The following is a 24,002-nucleotide window of genomic DNA, read 5'->3' on the forward strand; positions in this document are numbered from 1 at the left end:
TGCAGAAGCTTGGGGCCATGGGGAAAGACCACAAGGAAAGGCCCTTCTACCGGAGAAATGGGGGTCCATTCAGTTATTGGGCCTGTTGATGCCTCAGCTCAATAGACCATAGAACAATACAGCGCAGAACAGGCCCTTTGGCCCTCAATTTTGCACCGACCTGTAAATTAATCTAAGACCATCCCCCTACACTATCCCATCATCATCCATGTGCTTATCCAAGGATTGTTTAAATCTCCCTAATGTGGCTGAGTTAACTACATTGGCAGGCAGGGCATTCCACACCCTTACCACTCTCTGAGTAAAGAACCTGCCTCTGACATCTGTCTTAAATCTATCACCCCTCAATTTGCAGCTATGCCCCATCGTACAAGCTGACGTCATCATCCTAGGAAAAAGACTCTCACTGTCTACCCTATCTAATCCTCTGATCATCTTGTATGTCTCTATCAAATCCCCTCTTAGCCGCCTTCTCTCCAATGAGAACAGACCCAAGCCTCTCAGCCTTTTCTCATAAGACCTTCCCTCCGGACCAGGAAACATCCTCTGCACCTTTTCCAATGCTTCCACATCCTTCCTGTAATGGGACGACCAGAACTGTACACACTATTCCAAGTGCGGCCGCACCAGCGTTTTGTAATCCTCAATGATGTCAAATGCATTCAAATACAAATCAATTCCTCACATGATCTGACTTTTTGGCATTAGCTACAGATCACTTACATTATTGCTATAGGGTCTTGTTCTGTTGAATTTGGATGCCAGGTAAACATAGGAAATGGTGAACATCAACAACTCAATTTGTTCTCTGTAAGTAAAGACAGCATACATCTGGATGACTTCATCGACTGTACATATACCAAAGATTTATTTCTATGAATAAAGTATGTTTTTGAAATGAAAAAAACCTGTTACACTCATTAGTTCTGAGGGTTTGGCAATATTTAATTGTCAGCTTCCTTCATTGCTCCATTTGATATTGATAAATATTTTGTTGTTGATTTTGTTAGTGTGGGGCACTTGATATTTTGTTCACTCTTTTATTTCTTTCTTAGTTGTTTATATTTCAGGTTTCCAGCAACAAGGTTCCGTTATATACTCCACACAAAGCTTTTTGATACGCTCTTTGTTTTAGAGTCAAAGAGTCATAGAGATATACAGCATGGAAACATACCCTTTGGTCCAACCCGTCCATGCCGACCAGATATCCCAGCCCAATCTAGTCCCACCTGCCAGCGCCCGGGACCCATATCCCTCCAAGCCCTTCCTATTCATATACCCATCCAAATGCCTCTTAAATGTTGCAATTGTACCAGCCTCCACCACATCCTCTGGCAGTTCATTCCATACACATACCACCCTCTGCATGAAAAAGTTGCCCCTTAGGTCTCTTTATATCTTTCCCCTCTCTCCCTAAATCTCTCTCCCCCACCCCAGGGAAAAGATGTTGTCTATTTATCCTATCCATGCCCCTCATAATTTTGTAAACTTCTGTAAGGTCACCCCTCAGCCTCCGACGTTCCAGGGAAAACTGCCCCAGCCTGTTCAGTCTCTCCCTATAGCTCAGATCCTCCAACCCTGGCAACATCCTTGTAAATCTTTTCTGAACCCTTTCAAGTTTCACAACATCTTTCCGATAGGAAGACCAGAATTGCACGCAATATTCCAACAGTGGCCTAACCAATGTCCTGTACAGCCACAACATGACCTCTCAATTCCTGTACTCAATACTCTGACCAATAAGGGAAAGCATACCAAACGCCTTCTTCACTATCCTATCTACTTACAACTCCACTTTCAAGGAGCTATGAACCTGCACTCTAAGGTCTCTTTGTTTAGCAACACTTACCATTTAGGACCTTACCATTAAGTGTATAAGTCCTGCTAAGATTTGCTTTCCCAAAATGCAGCATCTCGCATTTATCTGAATTAAACTCCATCTGCCACTTCTCAGCCCATTGGCCCATCTGGTCCAGACCCTGTTGTAATCTGAGGTAACCCTCTTCGCTGTACACTACACCTCCAATTTTGGTGTCATCTGCAAACTTACTAACTGTACCTCTTATGCTCACATCCAAATCATTTATGTAAATGACAAAAAGTAGAGGACCCAGCACCGATCCTTGTGGCACTCCACTGGTCACAGGCCTCCAGTCTGAAAAACAACCCTCCACCACCATCCTCTGCCTTCTACCTTTGAGGCAGTTCTGTATCCAAATGGCTAGTTCTCCCTGTATTCCATGAGATCTAACCTTGCTAATCAGTCTCCCATGGGGAACCTTGTTGAATGCCTTACTGAAGTCCATATAGATCACATCTACTGCTCTGCCCTCATCAATCTTCTTTGTTACTTCTTCAAAAAACTCAATCAAGTTTGTGAGACATGATTTCCCACGCACAAAGCCATGTTCCCAAATCAGTCCTTGCCTTTCCAAATACTTGTATATCCTGTGCCTTAGGATTCCCTCCAACAACTTGCCCACCACCGAGGTCAGGCTCACCGGTCCATAGTTCCCTGGCTTGTCTTTACTGCCCTTCTTAAACAGTGGCACCACGTTTGCCAACCTCCAGTCTTCCGGCACCTCACCTGTGACTATCGATGATACAAATATCTCAGCAAGAGGCCCAGCAATCACTTCCCTAACTTCCCACAGAGTTCTCGGGTACATCTGATCAGGGATTTATCCACCTTTAACCATTTCAAGGCATCCAGCACTTCCTCCTCTGTAATCTGGATATTTTGCAAGATGTCACCATCTTTTTACCTACAGTCTATATCTTCCATATCCTTTTCTAAAGGTAAATACTGATGCAAAATATTCATTTAGTATCTCCCCCATTTTCTGTGGCTCCACACAAAGGCCGCCTTGCTGATCTTTGAGGGGCCCTATTCTCTCCTTAGTTACCCTTTTGTCCTTAATATATTTGTAAGCACCCTTTGGATTCTCCGTAATTCTATTTGCCAACACTATCTCAGGTCCTCTTTTTGCCCTCCTGATTTCCCTCTTAAGTATACTCCTACTGCCTTTATACTCTTCTAAGGATTCACTCAATCTATCCTGTCCAAACCTGATATATGCTTCCTTGTTTTTCTTAACCAAACCCTCAATTTCCTTAGTCATCCAGCATTCCCCATACCTACCAGCCTTCCCTTTCACCCTAACAAGAATATACTTTCTCTGGATTCTTGTTATCTCATTTCTGAAGGCTTCCCATTTTCCAGCCGTCCCCTTACCTGCGAACATCTGCCTCCAAGCAGCTTTCGAAAGTTCTTGCCTAATACCGTCAAAATTGGCCTTTCTCCAATTTAGAACTTCAACTTTTAGATCTGGTCTATCCTTTTCCATCACGATTTTAAATCTAATAGAATTATGGTCTCTGGCCCCAAAGTGCTCCCCTACTGACACCTCAGTCACCTGCCCTGCCTTATTTCCCAAGAGTAGGTCAAGTTTTGCACCTTCACTTGTAGGTACATCCACATACTGAATCAGGAAATTGTCTGGTACTACTTTAAAATAAATGAATACTTCAAAACATTTACCACTCAGTACAACAAAACACCTTCAGTATTTTTGGTGAGTCGGTTGGTTGATCCTGGTTGGTGATAATAAGGGAAGAATTCTTGAACTCAGAGCTGAAATTTCGGAGTCATATCCCGAGAAAATGCGTGACTTCTGTGCAAGATATTTTTATTTTGTCAATGGAGCTGTTGGTTGCTCTCTTTGTCAGATTCACTTCTTTTGGAATGTTTTCATTGGATATTGCATATTGCTGATTTAATGAAGGAGGAGTGGGGGACTGTACAAAATGAATGATCAAGCTGGGTGTACTCATGTGACAAAGCCATGACAGTAAAGTGTGAAATCTGAGTCATCAATGGAGACACAGAGGGTAACAGTTGATCAGTGTGGTGCTGGAAAAGCACAGCAGGTCAGGCAGCATCCGAGGATCAGGAGAGTCGACATTTCAGGCATAAACCCTTCAAAGAAGGTAACTGTTAAGACACTTTACTGATATGAAGCCTTCCATTTGAGAGCAAACCAGTAAGCAATAAAGGTTGTCATAATAATGAAGATCGAGACATCAATTTCCTATTTGATCTGAATCAATGTATTGGTTAAAGAATTTCCTACCCCATTGTTATTGCAGGTGAGGTCACATTCCTTGACATTGAATACAGATATATCCTGACACTTTCGATCATAGCAGGCCTGACAAACCAGACAGAGAGAAAAGCAGGTCACAATACACAACCTGACATCTGATTGGAACAATGACCCAACTGAGAATGCAAGTGATTCAACCGCTCACTTCTTCAGGATTCAGAATTGCGGTCAGCTTCATGGGCAAATGTTTAATTTTCTGCAAACATTTGCAGACAACACCAAAATTGGAGGTGTAGTGCACGGCAAAGATTACCTCAGATTACAACGGGACCTTAATCAAATTGGCCAATGGGCTGAGAAGTGGCAGATGGAGTTTAATTCAGATAAATGCGAGGTGCTGCATTTTGGAAAGGCAAATTAGAGCAGGACTTATACACTTAATGGTAAGGTCCTAGGGAGTGTTGCTGAACAAAGAGACCTTGGAGTGCAGGTTCATAGCTCCCTGAAAGTGGAGTCGCAGGTAAATAGGATAGTGATGAAGGCGTTTGGTATGCTTTCCTTTATTGGTCAGAGTATTGAGTACAGGAGTTGGGAGATCATGTTGCGGCTGTACAGGACATTGGTTAGGCCACTGTTGGAATATTGCGTGCAATTCTGGTCACCTTCCTATCGGAAAGATGTAGTGAAACTTGAAAGGGTTCAGAAAAGATTTACAAGGATGTTGCCAGGGTTGGAGGATCTGAGCTATAGGCTGAACAGGCTGGGGCTGTTTTCCCTGGAGCATCGGAGGCTGAGGGGTGACCTTATAGAGGTTTACAAAATCATGAGGGGCATGGATAGGATAAATAGGCAAGCTCTTTTCCCTGGGGTGCGGGAGTCCAGAACTAGAGGGCATAGGTTTATCATACAACAGTATAGCATAGTACAGGCCTTTCGGACTTTGATGTTGTGCTGACTTTTGATCCTCCTCTTAGATGAAACTAACTGACATGTCCCTATGTTACTATCATTCATGTGCAAATCCAAGAGTTGTTTAAATGTCCCTAATGTATCTGACTCTACTCCCACTGCTGGCAATGCATTCCACTCTTTGTGCAAAGAACATACCTCTGACATCTCCCCGATACCTTCCTCCAATCACCTTCAAATTATGACCCCTTGTGATGCCGATTTCTGCCCTGGAAAAAAATCTCTGGCTATCCACTCTATCTATGTCTCTCATCATCTTGTGCACCTCGATCACGTCACCTCTCATCCTTCTTCGCTCCAATGAGAAAAGTCCTAGATCCTTCAAATTTTCTTAGATTCATAGAACAATATAGTGCATGTTGTGCCGACCTGTGAACTAATCTGAGCCCATCTCCCTACACTATCCCATCATCATCCATGTGCTTATCTAAGGATTGTTTAAATCTCCCGAATATGGCTGAATTAACTACATTGGCAGGTAGGGCATTCCACACCCTTACCACCCTCTGAGTAAAGAACCTGCCTCTGACATCTGTCTTAAATCTATCACCCCTCAATTTGCAGCCATGCCCCCTCTTACAAGCTGATGTCACCATCCTAGGAAAAAGACTCTCACTGTCTACCCTATCTAATCCTCTGACCATCTTGTATGTCTCTATCAATTCCCTTCTTAGCCTTCTTCTCTTCAATGAGAACAGACCCAAGTCTCTCAGCCTTTTCTCATCAGACCTTCCCTCCAGACCAGGCAACATCCGGTAAATCTCCTCTGCACCTTTTCCAATGCTTCCATATCCTTCCCGAAATATGGCGACCAGATCTGTACACAATATTCCAAGTGTGGCTGCACTAGCGTTTTGTATAGTTGCAGCATGATATTGCGGTTCCAGAACGCAATCCCCCTACCAATGAAACTGAGCACACCGTAAGCCTTCATAACAGCACTGTCCACCTGGGTGGCAACTTTGAGGCATCAAGATCGTTCTGTTCCTCCACACTGCCAAGAATCCTGCCTTTAACCCTGTATTCTGCATTCAAATTCGATCTTCCAAAATGAATTAGTTCACATTTTTCCAGGTTAAACTCCATCTGCCACTTATCAGCCCAGTTCTGCATCCTGTCAATGTCCTTTTGCAACTTACAACAGCCCTCCACACTATTCACAACTCCTCTAACCTTCATGTAATTGGCAAACTTACTAACCCCCACTCTTCCACTTCCTCATCCTTCATAAAAATTACAAAGAGCAGAGATCCCAGAACAGATCCCTGCGGAACACTTCCGGTCACCGAGCTCCAGTCTGAATATTTTCCATCTACCAGCACCCTCTATCTTCCGTGGGCCAGCCAATTCTGTATCCAGACAGACAGGTTTCCCTGTATCCCATGTCTCCTTACTTTCTGAATGAGCCTTTCATGGGGAACCTTCTCAAGCGCCTTGCTAAAATCCATGTCGACAACATCCACTGCTCTACCTTCATAAATGTCTTTTCTCACATCCTCAAAGAATTCAATAACGTTTGTGAGGCATGATCTGCCCCTCACAAAGCCATGTGACTATCTCTAATCAAACTGGTTTTCCAAATAATCATAAATCCTGTCCCTCAGAATCCTCTCCAATAATTTGCCCACTACAGCCATAAGACTGACTGGTCTGTAATTCCCAGGATTTGCCCTATTCCCTTTCTTGAACAAGGGAATAACGTTTGCCACCCTCCAATCATCTGGCACTACTCCAGTGGACAGTGAGGACTCAAGGATCATTGTGAAGAGAGTGGTGCTGGAAAAACACAGCAGATCAGGCAGCATCTGAGGAGCAGGAAAATTGACATTGTGGGCAGCAGCCCTTCATTAGGAATGAGGCTGAAAGCCTCGGGGGGTGGAGATAAATAGGAGGGGGTGGGGCTGGGGGGGAAGGTAGCTAAGAGTGCAATAGGTGGATGGAGGTGGGGGTAAAGGTGATAGGTCGGAGGGGAGGGTGGTGCCGAGAGATGCGAAGAAAGATGGACAGATGGGACAGTCCAAGAGATGGTGCCGAGCTGGAAGGTTGGAACTGGGGTAAAGTGGGGGGGGAGGGGAAATGAGGCCAAAGGCGTAGCAATCTCTTCCCTCGCTCCCTGTAGTAACCTAGGGTATATCGTGTCTACCCCGAGGGACTTACCTATCCTTATGTTTTTCAAAGTTTTAAGCACATCCCACTTCCTAACATCAACCTAGTATATCAGTCTGTTTCAAACGTCAAGGTCCCTCTCAGTAGTGAATACTGGAACAAAGTATTCATTAAGGACCTCCCCTACATCCTCTGACTCCAGGCACAAGTTCCCTTCACTATCCCTGATTAGCCCTATCCTCTCACTGGCCTGCATTCAGGCAGCCCAGTCTTTCTGGACTGGACATTGCAATCAGGCGGCACGCACTCTCTCTGGACTGGACACTGCAAGAAGATTTAGATTTAGATTAGATTCCCTAAAGCATCAAAACAGGCCCTTCGACCCAACCAGTCCACACCGACCCTCTGAAGAGTAACCCACCCAGACCCACTTCCCTCTGACTAATTGACCTAACACTATGGGGCAATTTAGCATGGCCAATTCACCTGACCTGCGCATCTTTGGACTGTGGGAGGAAACCGGAGCACCCGGAGGAAACCCACGCAGACACGGGGAGAATGTGCAAACTACACACAGACAGTCACCCGAGGCTGGGACCCTGGTGCTGTGAGGCAGCAGTGCTAACCACTGAGCCACTGTGGCGCCCTCAGAAGGGAGCACACTCTCTCACGACTGGACACTGAAATCAGGGAGCACCCTCTCTCTGAGCTGGTCACTGCAATCAAGTAGCATGCTCTCTCTGCACTGGACACTGCAACCAGGCAGCACACGCTCTCTAGACTGGACACTGCAATCAGGGATCACGCTCTCTCTGAGATGGTCACTGCAATCAGGGATCACGCTCTCTCTGGACTGGACACTGCAATCAGGGATCACGCTCTCTCTGAGATGGTCACTGCAATCAGGGAGCACGCTCTCTCTGGACAAGACCCTGCAATCGGTGATCACACTCTCTTAGACTGGACACTGCAATCAGAGAGCACACTCTCTCTGGACTGGACACTGCAATCAGGGATCACGCTCTCTCTGAGATGGTCACTGCAATCAGGGAGCACGCTCTCTCTGGACAAGACACTGCAATCGGTGATCACACTCTCTTAGACTGGACACTGCAATCAGAGAGCACACTCTCTCTGGACTGGACACTGTAAACAGGGAGCACACTCTCTCTAGATTGGACACTGCAATAATGCAGCATACTCTCTCCACACTGGACACAGCAATGAAGGAGCACATACTCTCTGGACTGGACACTGCAATAATTCAGCATACTCTGTCTAGACTGGACACTGTAATGAAGGATTCTGGATCAGTGGTGCTGGACGTTGGATGCTGCCTGAATTGCTGTGCTCTTCCAGCACCACTGATCCAGAACCTGGTTTCCAGCATCTGCAGTTATTGTTTTTACCACTGTAATGAAGGAGCACACTCTCTCTGGACTGGACACTGCAATCAGGGAGCACACACTCTCTGGGCTGCACACTGCAATCAGGGAGCACACTCTCTCTGGGCTGCACACTGCATTCAGGCAGTTCACTCTCACCATGCTCTGTCAGGACTGGACACTGCAATCAGGGAGCACACTCTCTCTAGACTGGACACTGCAAACTGGCAGCACACTCTCTCAGGACTGGATGCTGCAATCAAGTAACACGCTCTCTCTGTTCTGGACACTGAAATCAGGGAGCACATGCTCTCTGGACTGGACACTGCAATCAGGAATCAAACACTCTCACGACAGGACACTGCAATCTGGGAGCATACTCTCTCTGGACTGGACACTGCAATCAGGGAGCCCACTCTCTCTGGACTGGACACTGCAATCCGGTGTCACACTCTCTCTGGACTGGACACTGCAATAATGCAGAATACTCTCTCTAGACTGGACTCAGCAACGAAGGAGCATACTCTCTCTGGACTGGTCACTGCAATCAGGGAGCACACTCTCTCTGGACTGGTCACTGCAATCAGGCAGCACACTCTCACTGGACTGGACACTGCAATTAGGGAGCACACTCTCTCTGGACTGGACACTGCAATCAGAGAGCACACTCTCTCTGGACTGGACACTGCAATCAGGGATCACGCTCTCTCTGGACTGGACACTGCAATCAGGGATCACGCTCTCTCTGGACTGGACACTGCAATCAGGGAGCACACTCTCTCTGGACTGGTCTCTGCAATCAGAGAGCACACTCTCTCTGGACTGGACACTGCAATCAGAGAGCACACTCTCTCTGGACTGGACACTGCAATCAGGGAGCACACTCTCTCTGGACTGGACACTGCAATCAGGGAGCACACTCTCTCTGGGCTGGACATGCAATCAGGTACCATGCTCTGTCAGAACTGGACATTGCAATCAGGGATCACACTCTCTCTGGACTGGACACTGCGTTCAGACAGCACACTTTCTCAGGACGGGACACTGCAATCTAGTACCATGCTCTGTCAGGACTGGACACTGCAATCAGGGAACACACTCTCTCTGGACTGGACACTGCAATTATGGAGTACACTTTCTCGGGGCTGGACACTGCAATAATGCAGCACACTCTCTCTGGACTGGACACTGCAATAATGCAGCACACTCTCTCTGGACTGGACACTGCAATCAGGGAGCACACTCTCTCTGGACTGGTCACTGCAACCAGGTAGCACGCTCTGTCTGGACTGGACACTGAAATCAGGAAGCACTCTGTCTTGGGATTGGACACTGCAATCAGGGAGCACACACTCTCATAACAGGACACTGCAATCAGGGAGCATACTCTCTTGGGATTGGACACTGCAATCAGGGAGCACGCTCTCTCTAGACTGGACACTGTAAACAGGGAGCACACTCTCTCAGGACTGGACACTGCAATGAAGGAGCACACTCTCTCTGGACTGGATACTGCAATAATGCAGCATACTCTCTCTAGACTGGATACTGCAATCAGGGAACACACTCTCCGGACTGTATACTGCATTCAGGCAGCTCACTCTCTCGGGACTGGACACTGCTACCAGGTACCATGCTCTTTCAGGACTGGACACTGCATTCAGGGAGCACGCTCTCTCTAGACTGGACACTGTAAACAGGGAGCACACTCTCTCAGGACTGGACACTGTAAACAGGGAGCACGCTCTCTCTGGACTGGACACTGTAAACAGGGAGCACACTCTCTCAGGACTGGACACTGTAAACAGGGAGCACACTCTCTCAGGACTGGACACTGCAATCAGGGATCACTCTCTTCATGGACTGGACACTGCAATCAGGGAGCACACTCTCTCTGGACTGGACACTGCAATCAGGGACCACACTCTCTCTGGACTGGACACTGAAATCAGGGAGCACACTCTCTCTGGACTGGACACTGCAATAATGCCGCACACTCTCTCTGGACTGGACAGTGAAATCAGGAAGCACTCTCTTTCAGGACTACACACTGCAATCAGGGAGCACCCTCACTCTGGTCTGGACACTGTAATCATTGAGCACATTCTCTCTTGACTGGACACTGCAATGAGGGAGCACACTCTCTCTGGGCTGCACACTGCATTCAGGCAGTTCACTCTCACCATGCTCTGTCAGGACTGGACACTGCAATCAGGGATCACGCTCTCTCTAGACTGGACACTGCAAACTGGCAGCACACTCTCTCAGGACTGGATGCTGCAATCAAGTAACACGCTCTCTCTGTTCTGGACACTGAAATCAGGGAGCACATGCTCTCTGGACTGGACACTGCAATCAGGAATCAAACACTCTCACGACAGGACACTGCAATCTGGGAGCATACTCTCTCTGGACTGGACACTGCAATCAGGGAGCCCACTCTCTCTGGACTGGACACTGCAACCAGGGATCACACTCTCTCTGGACTGGACACTGCAATAATGCAGAATACTCTCTCTAGACTGGACTCAGCAACGAAGGAGCACACACTCTCTGGGCTGCACACTGCAATAACGCAGCACACTCTCTCTGGACTGAACACTGCAATAATGCAGCATACTCTCTCTAGACTGGACACTGCATTGAAGGAGCACACTCTCTCTGGACAGAACACTGCATTCAGGCAGCAAACTCTCTCAGGTCTAGACACTGCAATCAGGTACCATGCTCTGTCAGAACTGGACACTGCAATCAGGGAGCACACTCTCTCAGGACTGGACACTTCAATCAGGGAGCACACTCTCTCAGGACTGGACACTACAAACAGGGAGCACACTCTCTCAGGACTGGATACTGCAAACAGGGAGCACACTCTCTCTCAACTGGACACTGCAATGAAGGAACACACACTCTCTGGACTGGACACTGCGTTCAGACAGCACACTTTCTCAGGACGAGACACTGCAATCAGGGAGCACACTCTCTCTGGACTGGACACTGCAATCAGGGAGCACACTCTCTCAGGACTGGACACTTCAATCAGGGAGCTCACTCTCTCAGGACTGGACACTTCAAACAGGGAGCACACTCTCTCAGGACTGGACACTGCAAACAGGGAGCACACTCTCTCTCAACTGGACACTGCAATGAAGGAACACACACTCTCTGGACTGGACACTGCGTTCAGACAGCACACTTTCTCAGGACGAGACACTGCAATCAGGGAGCACACTCTCTCTGGACTGGACACCATAATGAAGCAGCACACTCTTTCTGGACTGGACACTGGAAACAGGCAGCACGCTCTCTATGGACAGGACACTGCAACCAGGGATCATGCTCTCTCTGGACTGGTCTCTGCAATCAGAGAGCACACTCTCTCTGGACTGGACACTGCAATCAGAGAGCACACTCTCTCTGGACTGGACACTGCAATTAGGGAGCACACTCTCTCTGGACTGGTCTCTGCAATCAGAGAGCACACTCTCTCTGGACTGGACACTGCAATCAGGGAGCACACTCTCTCTGGACTGGACACTGCAATCAGAGAGCACACTCTCTCTGGACTGGACACTGCAACCAGGGATCACACACTCTCTGGGCTGGACATGCAATCAGATACCATACTCTGTCAGAACTGGACATTGCAATGAGGGAGCACACTCTCTCTGGACTGGACACTGCAATCAGGGAGCACACTCTCTCTGGACTGGACACTGCAATCAGGGATCACGCTCTCTCTGGACTGGACACTGCAATCAGGGATCACGCTCTCTCTGGACTGGACACCTTTTTACCTCACTGCAATAATGCCGCACACTCACTCTGGACTGGACACTGCAAACAGGGATCACACACTCTCTGGTCTGGACATTGCAATCAGGGAGCACACTCTCTCTGGACTGGACAATGCAATCAGGGAGCACACTCTCTCTGGACTGGACACTGCGTTCAGACAGCACACTTTCTCAGGACGGGACACTGCAATCTAGTACCATGCTCTGTCAGGACTGGACACTGCAATCAGGGAACACACTCTCTCTGGACTGGACACTGCAATGAAGGAGCACACTCTCTCTGGACTGGACACTGCAATTATGGAGTACACTTTCTCGGGGCTGGACACTGCAATAATGCAGCACACTCTCTCTGGACTGGACACTGCAATCAGGGAGCACACTCTCTCTGGACTGGACACTGCAATCAGGGATCACGCTCTCTCTGGACTGGACACTGCAATCAGGGAGCACACTCTCTCTGGTCTGGACACTGCAATCATGGAGCACACTTTCTCGGGGCTGGACACTGCACTAATGCAGCACACTCTCTCTGGACTGGACACTGTAAACAGGGAGCACACTCTCTCTGGACTGGACACTGCAATCAGGGAGCACACTCTCTCTGGATTGGAACCTGCAATCATTGAGCACATTCTCTCTCAATTGGACACTGCAATTAGACAGCACACTCTCTCTGGACTGGACACTGAAATCTGGGATTACGTCCTATCACTGTTGGACACTACAATCAGGGAGCACACTCTCTCAGGACTGGACACTGTAAACAGGGAGCACACTCTCTTCATGGACTGGACACTGCAATCAGGGAGCACACTCTCTCTGGACTGGACACTGCAATCAGGGACCACACTCTCTCTGGACTGGACACTGTAAACAGGGAGCACACTCTCTCAGGACTGGACACTGCAATCAGGGAGCACGCTCTCTCTGGACTGGACACTGTAAACAGGGAGCACACTCTCTCAGGACTGGACACTGTAAACAGGGAGCACACTCTCTCAGGACTGGACACTGCAATCAGGGATCACTCTCTTCATGGACTGGACACTGCAATCAGGGAGCACACTCTCTCTGGACTGGACACTGCAATCAGGGACCACACTCTCTCTGGACTGGACACTGAAATCAGGGAGCACACTCTCTCTGGACTGGACACTGCAATAATGCCGCACACTCTCTCTGGACTGGACAGTGAAATCAGGAAGCACTCTCTTTCAGGACTACACACTGCAATCAGGGAGCACCCTCACTCTGGTCTGGACACTGTAATCATTGAGCACATTCTTCTTGACTGGACACTGCAATGAGGGAGCACACTCTCTCTGGGCTGGACACTGCAATAACTCAGCATGCTCTCTCTGTGGATTGGACACTGCAATCAGGGATCCCGCTCTCTCTGGACTGGACACTGAAATCAGGGAGCACACTCTCTCTGAATTGGTCACTGCAATCAAGTAGCACACTCTCTCTTTGGACTGGACACTGCAATCAGGGAGCACACTCTCTCTTTGGACTGGACACTGCAATCAGGCAGCACACTCTCTCTGGACTCGACACTGCAAATAGGGAGCACACTCTCTCTGGACTGGACACTGCAATCAGGGAGCACACTCTCTCTGGATTGGAACCTGCAATCATTGAGCACATTCTCTCTCAATTGGACACTGCAATTAGACAGCACACTCTCTCTGGACTGGACACTGAAATCTGGGATTACGTCCTATCACTGTTGGACACTACAATCAGGGAGCACACTCTCTCTGGACTGGACACTGCAATCAGGGAGCACACTCTCTCTGGACTGGACACTGCAATCAGGGATCACGCTCTCTCAGGACTGGACACTGTAAACAGGGAGCACACTCTCTCAGGACTGGACACTGCAATCAGGGATCACTCTCTTCATGGACTGGACACTGCAATCAGGGAGCACACTCTCTCTGGACTGGACACTGCAATCAGGGACCACACTCTCTCTGGACTGGACACTGAAATCAGGGAGCACACTCTCTCTGGACTGGTCACTGTAAACAGGGAGCACACTCTCTCAGGACTAGACACTGCAATCAGGGAGCACGCTCTCTCTGGACTGGACACTGTAAACAGGGAGCACACTCTCTCAGGACTGGACACTGTAAACAGGGAGCACACTCTCTCAGGACTGGACACTGCAATCAGGGATCACTCTCTTCATGGACTGGACACTGCAATCAGGGAGCACACTCTCTCTGGACTGGACACTGCAATCAGGGACCACACTCTCTCTGGACTGGACACTGAAATCAGGGACCACACTCTCTCTGGACTGGACACTGCAATCAGGGAGCACACTCTCTCTGGACTGGACACTGCAATAATGCCGCACACTCTCTCTGGACTGGACAGTGAAATCAGGAAGCACTCTCTTTCAGGACTACACACTGCAATCAGGGAGCACCCTCACTCTGGTCTGGACACTGTAATCATTGAGCACATTCTTCTTGACTGGACACTGCAATGAGGGAGCACACTCTCTCTGGGCTGGACACTGCAATAACTCAGCATGCTCTCTCTGTGGATTGGACACTGCAATCAGGGATCCCGCTCTCTCTGGACTGGACACTGAAATCAGAGATTACGCGCTCTCTGGACTGGACACTGAAATCAGGGAGCACACTCTCTCTGAATTGGTCACTGCAATCAAGTAGCACACTCTCTCTTTGGACTGGACACTGCAATCAGGGAGCACACTCTCCCTTTGGACTGGACACTGCAATCAGGGATCACACTCTCTCTGGACTGGACACTGCAATCAGGGAGCACACTCTCTCTGGATTGGAACCTGCAATCATTGAGCACATTCTCTCTCAATTGGACACTGCAATTTGACAGCACACTCTCTCTGGACTGGACACTGAAATCTGGGATTACGTCCTATCACTGTTGGACACTACAATCAGGGAGCACACTCTCTCTGGACTGGACACTGCAATCAGGGATCACGCTCTCTCTGGACTGGACACCTTTTTACCTCACTGCAATAATGCCGCACACTCTCTCTGGACTGGACACTGCAAACAGGGATCACACACTCTCTGGGCTGGACACTGCAATCAGGGAACACACTCTCTCAGGACTGGACACTGTAATCAGGGATCACTCTCTTCATGGACTGGACTGTGCAATCAGGGATCATGCTCTCTCATGACTGGACAATGTAGTCATGGACCACACTCTCTCGGGACTGGACACTGCAATCAGGGATTACGCTCTCACGACTGGACACTGCGATCAGGGAGCACACTCTCTCTGGACTGGACACTGAAATCAGGGAGCACACTCTCTCTGGACTGAACACTGCAATCAGGGAGCACACTCTCTCTGGACTGGACACTGCAATAATGCCGCACACTCTCTCTGGACTGGACAGTGAAATCAGGAAGCACTCTCTCTCAGGACTACACACTGCAATCAGGGAGCACCCTCACTCTGGTCTGGACACTGTAATCATTGAGCACATTCTCTCTTGACTGGACACTGCAATGAGGGAGCACACTCTCTCTGGGCTGGACACTGCAATAACTCAGCATGCTCTCTCTGTGGATTGGACACTGCAATCAGGGATCCCACTCTCTCTAGACTGGACACTGAAATCAGAGATTACGCGCTCTCTGGACTGGACACTGCAATCAGGGAGCACACTCTCTCTTTGGACTGGACACTGCAATCAGGGAGCACACTCTCTCTGGATTGGAACCTGCAATCATTGAGCACATTCTCTCTCAATTGGACACTGCAATTAGACAGCACACTCTCTCTGGACTGGACACTGAAATCTGGGATTACGTCCTATCACTGTTGGACACTACAATCAGGGAGCACACTCTCTCTGGACTGGACACTGCAATCAGGGAGCACACTCTCTCTGGACTGGACACTGCAATAATGCATAAAACTCTCTCTGCACTGGACATTGAAATCAGGAAGCACTCTCTCTCAGGACTGCACACTGCAATCAGGGAGCACCCTCGCTTTGGTCTGGACATTGCAATCATTGACCACATTCTCTCTCGACTATACACTGCAATCAGACAGCACACTCTCTGGGCTGCACACTGCAATCAGACAGCACACTCTCTCAGGACTGGACACTGCAATGAGGGAGCACACTCTCTCTGGGCTGTGCACTGCAATAACTCAGCACACTCTCTCTTGACTGGACACTGCAATGAAGGAGCACACTCTTTCTGGGCTGGACCCTGCAATAACTCAGCATACTCTCTCTGGACTGGACACTGCAATCAGGGAGCACACTCTCTTTGGACAAGACACTGCAATCAGGGAGCACATTCTCTCTGGACTCGACACCGCAATCAGGGAGCACACTCTTTGGACTGGACACTGCAAACAGGGAGCACCTTCTCTCTGGACTGGACAACATAATGAAGCAGCACACTCTTTCTGGACTGGACACTGGAAACAGGCAGCACTCTATGGACAGGACACTGCAACCAGGGATCATGCTCTCTCTGGACTGGACACTGCAATCCGGTGTCACACTCTCTCTGGACTGGACACTGTAATTAGGGAGCACACTCTCTCTGGACTGGACACTGCAATCAGGCAGCACGCTCTCTCTGGACTGGACACTGCAATCAGGGAGCACACTCTCTCTGGACTGGACACTGCAATCAGGGATCACGCTCTCTCTGGACTGGACACTGCAATCAGACAGCACGCTCTCTCTTTGGACTGGACACTGCAATGAAGGAGCACACTCTCTCTGGACTGGACACTGCAATCAGGGATCACGCTCTCTCTGGACTGGACACTGCAGTCAGGGTGCACACTCTCTCTGGACTCGACACTGCAAATAGGGAGCACACTCTCTCTGGATTGGAACCTGCAATCATTGAGCACATTCTCTCTCAACTGGACACTGCAATTAGACAGCACACTCTCTCTGGACTGGACACTGAAATCTGGGATTACGTCCTCTCACTGTTGGACACTACAATCAGGGAGCACACTCTCTCTGGACTGGAGAGAAAATGAGGTCTGCAGATGCTTGAGATCAGAGATGGAAATGTGTTGCTGGAGAAGCGCAGCAGGTCAGGCAGCATCTAGGGAACAGGAGAATCGACGTTTCGGGCATTAGCCCTTCTTCAGGAATCTTCTTCGCCTTCTTCGGCTAATGCCCGAAACGTCGATTCTCCTGTTCCCTAGATGCTGCCTGACCTGCTGCGCTTCTCCAGCAACACATTTCCATCTCTCTGGACTGGACACTGCAATCAGGGAGCACACTCTCTCTAGACTGGACATTGAAATCAGGAAGCACTCTCTCTCAGGACTGCACACTGCAATCAGGGAGCACCCTCGCTTTGGTCTGGACATTGCAATCATTGACCACATTCTCTCTCGACTATACACTGCAATCAGACAGCACACTCTCTGGGCTGCACACTGCAATCAGACAGCACACTCTCTCAGGACTGGACACTGCAATGAGGGAGCACACACTCTCTGGGCTGTACACTGCAATAACTCAGCACACTCTCTCTTGACTGGACACTGCAATGAGGGAGCATGCTCTATCTGGGCTGGACACTGCAATCAGGCATGCAAAAACAATGACTGCAGATGCTGGAAACCAGATTCTGGATTAGTTGTGCTGGAAGAGCACAGCAGTTCAGGCTGCATCCGAGGAGCAGTAAATGATTTTACTGGTCCTCGGATGCTTCTTGAACAGCTGTGCTCTTCCAGCACAACTAATCCAGAAACAGCAATTAGGCAGCACACTCTCTCTGGACTGGACACTGCAATCAGGGAGCACACTCTTTGGACTGGACACTGCAATCAGGGAGCACATTCTCTCTGGACTGGACACTGCAAACAGGCAGCACGCTCTCTCTGGACTGAACACTGCAATAATGCAGCACCCTCTCTCTAGACTGGACACTACAATGAAGGAGCACACTCTCTCTGGATTGGACACTGCAATCAGGGAGCACTTTATCTCTGGACTGGACACTGCAGAGAGCGTGATCCCTGATTGCACATTCCAGTGCAGAGAGAGCGTGATCCCTGATTGCAGTGTCCAGTCCAGAGAGAGTGTGCTCCTGATTGCAGTGTCCAGTCCAGAAAGAGTGTGCTGCCTAATTGCTGTTTCTGGATTAGTTGTGCTGGAAGAGCACAGCAGTCCAAGAAGCATCCGAGGACCAGTAAAATCATTTACTGCTCCTCGGATGCAGCCTGAACTGCTGTGCTCTTCCAGCACAACTAATCCAGAATCTGGTTTCCAGCATCTGCAGTCATTGTTTTTGCATGCCTGATTGCAGTGTCCAGTCCAGAGAGAGTGTGCTCCCTGATTTCAGTGTCCAGTCCAGAGAAAGCGTGCTGCCTGATTGCAGTGTCCAGTCCAGAGAGAGCGTGCTGAGATATTGCAGTGTCCAGCCCAGAGAGTGTGTGCTCAATGATTGCAGGGTCCAGACCAGACCGAGGGTGCTCCCTGATTGCAGTGTGCAGTCCTGAGAGAATGTGCTCCCTGATTGCAGTGTCCAGTCCTGAGAGAACATGCTACCTGTTTGCACTGTCAAGCCCAGAGTGAGCATGATCCCTGATTGCAATGTCCTGTCCAGAGAGAGTGTGCTGCCTGAATGCAGTGTGCAGCCCGGAGAGTGTGTCCTCCCTGATTGTAGTATCCAGTCCAGAGAGAGTGTGCTCCCTTATTGCAGTATCCAGTCCAGAGAGTGTGCTGCTTAGATGCAGTGTCCTGTCCAGAGAGACTGTGGTTTTTCATTGCAGTTTGCAGCCTACAGAGATTGTGCTCCCAGAGGTTTGCAGCCTACAGAGATTGCAGTGTCCAGTCCAGAGAGAGTGTGCTCCCTCATTGCAGTGTCCAGTCCAGAGAGAATGTGCTCCCTCATTGCAGTGTCCAGTCCAGAGAGAGTGTGCTCCCTCATTGCAGTGTCCAGTCCAGAAAGAATGTGCTCCCTCATTGCAGTGTCCAGTCCAGAGAGAGCATGCTACTTGATTTCAGTGACCTGCTCAGAGACAGAGAGCTTTCTGATGTCAGTGTCCAGTCCAAGAGAGCATGCTGAGTTATTGCAGTGTCCAGTCCAGAGAGAGTGTACTGCCTGAGTTCAGTGTTCAGTCTATAGAGAGCGTATCCTCCATGATTGCAGTGTCCAGTCCAGAGAGAACGTGCACCTTGATTGAAGTGTCCAGCTCAGAGAGAGTGCGCTCCCTGATTGCAGTGTCTGGTCCAGACAGAGTGTGCTCCCTGATTGCAGTGTCGAGACCAGAGTGAGAGTGCTCCCTGATTGCAGTGTGCAGTTCTGAGAGAGTGTGCATTATTGCAGTGTCCAGTCCAGAGAGAGTGTTCTCCCTGATTTCAGTGTCCAGTCCAGAGAGAGTGTTCTCCCTGATTTCAGTGTCCAGTCCAGAGAGTGTGTGCTCCCTGATTGCAGTGTCCAGTCCAGAGAGAGTGTGCTCCCTGTTTGTAGTGTCCAGTCCAGAGAGAGCGTGATCCCGGATTGCAGTGTCAGTCCAGAGAGAGTGTGCTCCCTGATTGCAGTGTCCAGTCCAGAGAGAGTGTGCTCCCTGATTGCAGTTGAAAATGTGTTGCTGGAAAAGCGCAGCAGGTCAGGCAGCATCCAGGGAACAGGAGAATCAATGTTTCGGGCATAAGCCCTTCTTCAGGAATGAGGAAAGTTTGTCCAGCAGGCTAAGATAAAAGGTAGGGAGGAGGGACTTAGGGGCGGGGCGTCGGAAATGTGATAGGTGGAAAGAGGTCAAGGTGAGGGTGATAGGTCAGACTGGGGTGGGGGCGGAGAGGTCAGGAAGAAGATTGCAGGTTAGGAAGGCGGTGCTGAATTCGATGGATTTGACTGAGACAAGGTAGGGGGAGGGGAAATGAGGAAACTGGTGAAATCCGAGTTCATCACTTGTGGTTGGAGGGTTCCTAGGCGGAAGATGAGGCGCTCTTCCTCCAACCGTCGTGTTGGTGTGGTCTGGCGATGGAAGAGTCCAAAGACCTGCATATCCTTGGTAGAGTGGGAGGGGGAGTTGAAGTGTTGAGCCACAGGGTGGTTGGGTTGGTTGGTCCGGGTGTCCCAGAGGTGTTCTCTGAAACGCTCCGCAAGTAGGCGGCCTGTCTCCCCAATATAGAGGAGGCCACATCGGGTGCAGAGGATGCAATAGATGATGTGTGTGGAGGTGCAGGTGAATCTGTGGCGGATATGGAAGTTTCCTTTGGGGCCTTGGAGGGAGGTGAGGGGGGAGGTGTGGGCGCAAGTCTTGCACCTCCTGCGGTTGCAGGGGAAGGTGCCGGGAGTGGAGGTTGGGATGGAGGGGGGTGTGGATCTGACGAGGGAGTCACGGAGGGAGTGGTCTTTACGGAATGCTGATAGGGGAGGGGAGGGAAATATATCCTTGGTGGACTGGACACTGCAATAATGCCTCACACTCTGTCTGGACTGGACACTGCAAACAGGGAGCACAATCTCTCTGGACTGGACACTGCAAACAGTCAGCACTCTCTCTCTGGATGAACACTGCGAACAGGCAGCACACTCTCTGGCAGTCCAGTGACCAGTCTAGAGAGTGTGCTCCCTGATTGCAGTGACCAGTCCAGAGAGAGTAAGCCCTCTAATTGCGGTGTCCAGTCCAGAGAGAGCGTGCTGCCTGTTTGCAGTGTCCAGTCCTGAGAGAGCGTGATCCCTGGTTGCAGTGTCCAGTCCAGAGAGACTGTGCTTCTTCATTGCAGTGTCCAGTCCAGAGAGAGCCTGCTCCCAGATTGCAGTGTCCAGTCTAGAGAGTGTGTGCTCCCTAATTGCAGTGTCCAGTCCAGAGAGAGTGTGCTCCCTGATTGCAGGGTCCAGTCCAGAGAGAGCGTGACACCGGATTGCAGTCTCGAGTCCAGAGCGAGCATGATCCCTGGCTGCAGTGTGCAGTCCAGAGAGAGTGCGTGGCCTGATTGCAGTGTCGAGTCGTGAGAGAGCATGTTCCCTATTTGCAGTGTCCAGTCCAGAGAGAGTGTGACACCGGATTGCAGTGTCCAGTCCAGAGAGAGCATAATCCCTGGTTGCAGTGTCCAGTCCAGAGAGAGTGTGCTCCCTGTTTGTAGTGTCCAGTCCAGAGAGAGTGTGCTCCCTCTCTGCAGTGTCCAGTCCAGAGAGAGCATGACACCGGATTGCAGTGTCCAGTCCTGAGAGCGTGATCTCTGATTGCAGTGTCCAGTCCAGAGAGAGCATAATCCCTGGTTGCAGTGTCCAGTCCTGAGAGAGTGTGCTCCCTGTTTGCATTGTCCAGTCCAGAGAGAGTGTGCTGCCTGATTGCAGTGTCCAGTCCAGAGAGAGTGTGCTGCCTGTTTGCAATGTACAGTCCAGAGAGAGTGTGCTCCCTGATTGCAGTGTCCAGTCCAGAGAGAATGTGCTCCCTGATTGCAGTGTCCAGTCCATGAGAGCATGTTCCCTAGTTGTAGTGTCCAGTCCAGAGAGAGTGTGCTGCCTGTTTGCAGTGTCCAGTCCAGAGAGAGTGTGCTCCCTGATTGCAGTGTCCAGTCCAGAGAGAGTGTGCTCTCTGATTGCAGTGTCCAGTCCAGAGAGAGTGTGCTCCCTGATTGCAGTGTCCAGTCCAGAGAGAGTGTGCTCCCTGATTGCAGTGTCCAGTCCAGAGAGAGTGTGCTCTCTGATTGCATTGTCCAGTCCAGAGAGAGTGTGATCCCTGATTGCAGTGTCCAGTCCAGAGAGACTGTGATCCCTGATTGTAGTGTCCAGTCGAGAGCGAGCATGATCACTGGTTGCAGTGTGCAGTCCAGAGAGAGCGTGACACCGGATTGCAGTGTCCAGTCCAGAGAGAGTGTGATCCCTGATTGCAGTGTCCAGTCCAGAGAGAGCGTGACACCGGATTGCAGTGTCCAGTCCAGAGAGAGTGTGCTTCCTGTTTGTAGTGTCCAGTCCAGAGAGAGTGTGCACTCTGATTGCAGTGTCCAGTCCAGAGAGAGTGTGCTCCCTAATTGCAGTGTCCAGTCCAGAGAGAGTGTGACACCGGATTGCAGTGTCCAGTCCAGAGAGAGTGTGCTCTCTGATTGCAGAGACCAGTCCAGAGAGAGTGTGCTCCCTAATTGCAGAGTCCAGTCCAGAGAGAGTGTGACACCGGATTGCAGTGTCGAGCCGTGAGAGAGCATGTTCCCTGTTTGCAGTGTCCAGTCCAGAGAGAGTGTGACACCGGATTGCAGTGTGCAGTCCAGAGAGAGCATAATCCCTGGTTGCAGTGTCCAGTCCAGAGAGAGTGTGCTCCCTGTTTGTAGTGTCCAGTCCAGAGAGAGTGTGAGCCCTTTCTGCAGTGTCCAGTCCAGAGAGAGCGTGCTCCCTGATTGCAGTGTCCAGTCCAGAGAGAGCATGATACCGGATTGCAGTGTCCAGTCCTGAGAGCGTGATCTCTGATTGCAGTGTCCAGTCCAGAGAGAGCATAATCCCTGGTTGCAGTGTCCAGTCCTGAGAGAGTGTGCTCCCTGTTTGCAGTGTCCAGTCCAGAGAGAGTGTGCTGCCTGATTGCAGTGTCCAGTCCAGAGAGAGTGTGCTGCCTGTTTGCAATGTACAGTCCAGAGAGAGTGTGCTCCCTGATTGCAGTGTCCAGTCCAGAGAGAATGTGCTCCCTGATTGCAGTGTCCAGTCCATGAGAGCATGTTCCCTAGGTGTAGTGTCCAGTCCAGAGAGAGCGTGCTGCCTGTTTGCAGTGTCCAGTCCAGAGAGAGTGTGCTCCCTGTTTGCAGTGTCCAGTCCAGAGAGAGTGTGCTCCCTGATTGCAGTGTCCAGTCCAGAGAGAGTGTGCTCCCTGATTGCAGTGTCCAGTCCAGTGAGAGTGTGATCCCTGATTGCAGTGTCCAGTCCAGAGAGAGTGTGCTCCCAGATTGCAGTGTCCAGTCCAGAGAGAGTGCGCTCCCTGATTGCAGTGTCCAGTCCAGAGAGAGCGTGACACCGGATTGCAGTGTCCAGTCGAGAGCGAGCATGATCACTGGTTGCAGTGTGCAGTCCAGAGAGAGTGTGCTCCCTGATTTCAGTGTCCAGTCCAGAGAGAGTGTGCTCCCTGATTGCAGTGTCCAGTCCAGAGAGAGCGTGACACCGGATTGCAGTGTCCAGTCCAGAGAGAGTGTGCTTCCTGTTTGTAGTGTCCAGTCTAGAGAGAGTGTTCTCTCTGTTTGCAGAGACCAGTCCAGAGAGAGTGTGCTCCCTAATTGCAGTGTCCAGTCCAGAGAGAGCGTGATCCCTGATTGCAGTGTCCAGTCCATGAGAGAGCGTGATCCCTGATTGCAGTGTCCAGTCCACAGAGTGTGTGCTCTCTGATTGCAGAGACCAGTCCAGAGAGAGTGTGCTCCCTAATTGCACTGTCCAGTCCAGAGTGAGTGTGACACCGGATTGCAGTGTCCAGTCCAGAGAGAGCATGATCCCTGGTTGCAGTGTCCAGTCCAGAGAGAGTGTGATCCCTGATTGCAGTGTCCAGTCCTGAGAGAGTGTGCTCCCTGATTGTAGTGTCCAGTCCAGAGAGAGTGCGCTCCCTGATTGCAGTGTCCAGTCCAGAGAGAGTGTGCTCCCTGATTGCAGTGTCCAGTCCAGAGAGAGTGTGCTCCCTGATTTCAGTGTCCAGTCCAGAGA

General features: G+C 50.0%; 1 protein-coding gene across 1 annotated transcript in view; it reads right to left on the bottom strand.

Annotated features, from left to right (window-relative positions):
• The window catches only part of LOC148152298 (disintegrin and metalloproteinase domain-containing protein 12-like), a 657,223-nt gene that overhangs the window by 236,735 nt on the left and 396,486 nt on the right, over positions 1-24,002 (bottom strand). The window contains exon 17 of the mRNA XM_087986062.1: positions 4,134-4,211. Coding sequence (XP_087842188.1) covers positions 4,134-4,211 — 78 coding nt within the window. The remainder of the gene's footprint in view (positions 1-4,133; positions 4,212-24,002) is intronic.

The sequence above is a fragment of the Chiloscyllium plagiosum genome, unplaced genomic scaffold, assembly GCF_037043375.1.
Source record: "Chiloscyllium plagiosum isolate Xiang-an unplaced genomic scaffold, Cpla_swu_hap1 HiC_scaffold_1, whole genome shotgun sequence".
Taxonomy (NCBI): Eukaryota; Metazoa; Chordata; class Chondrichthyes; order Orectolobiformes; family Hemiscylliidae; genus Chiloscyllium; species Chiloscyllium plagiosum.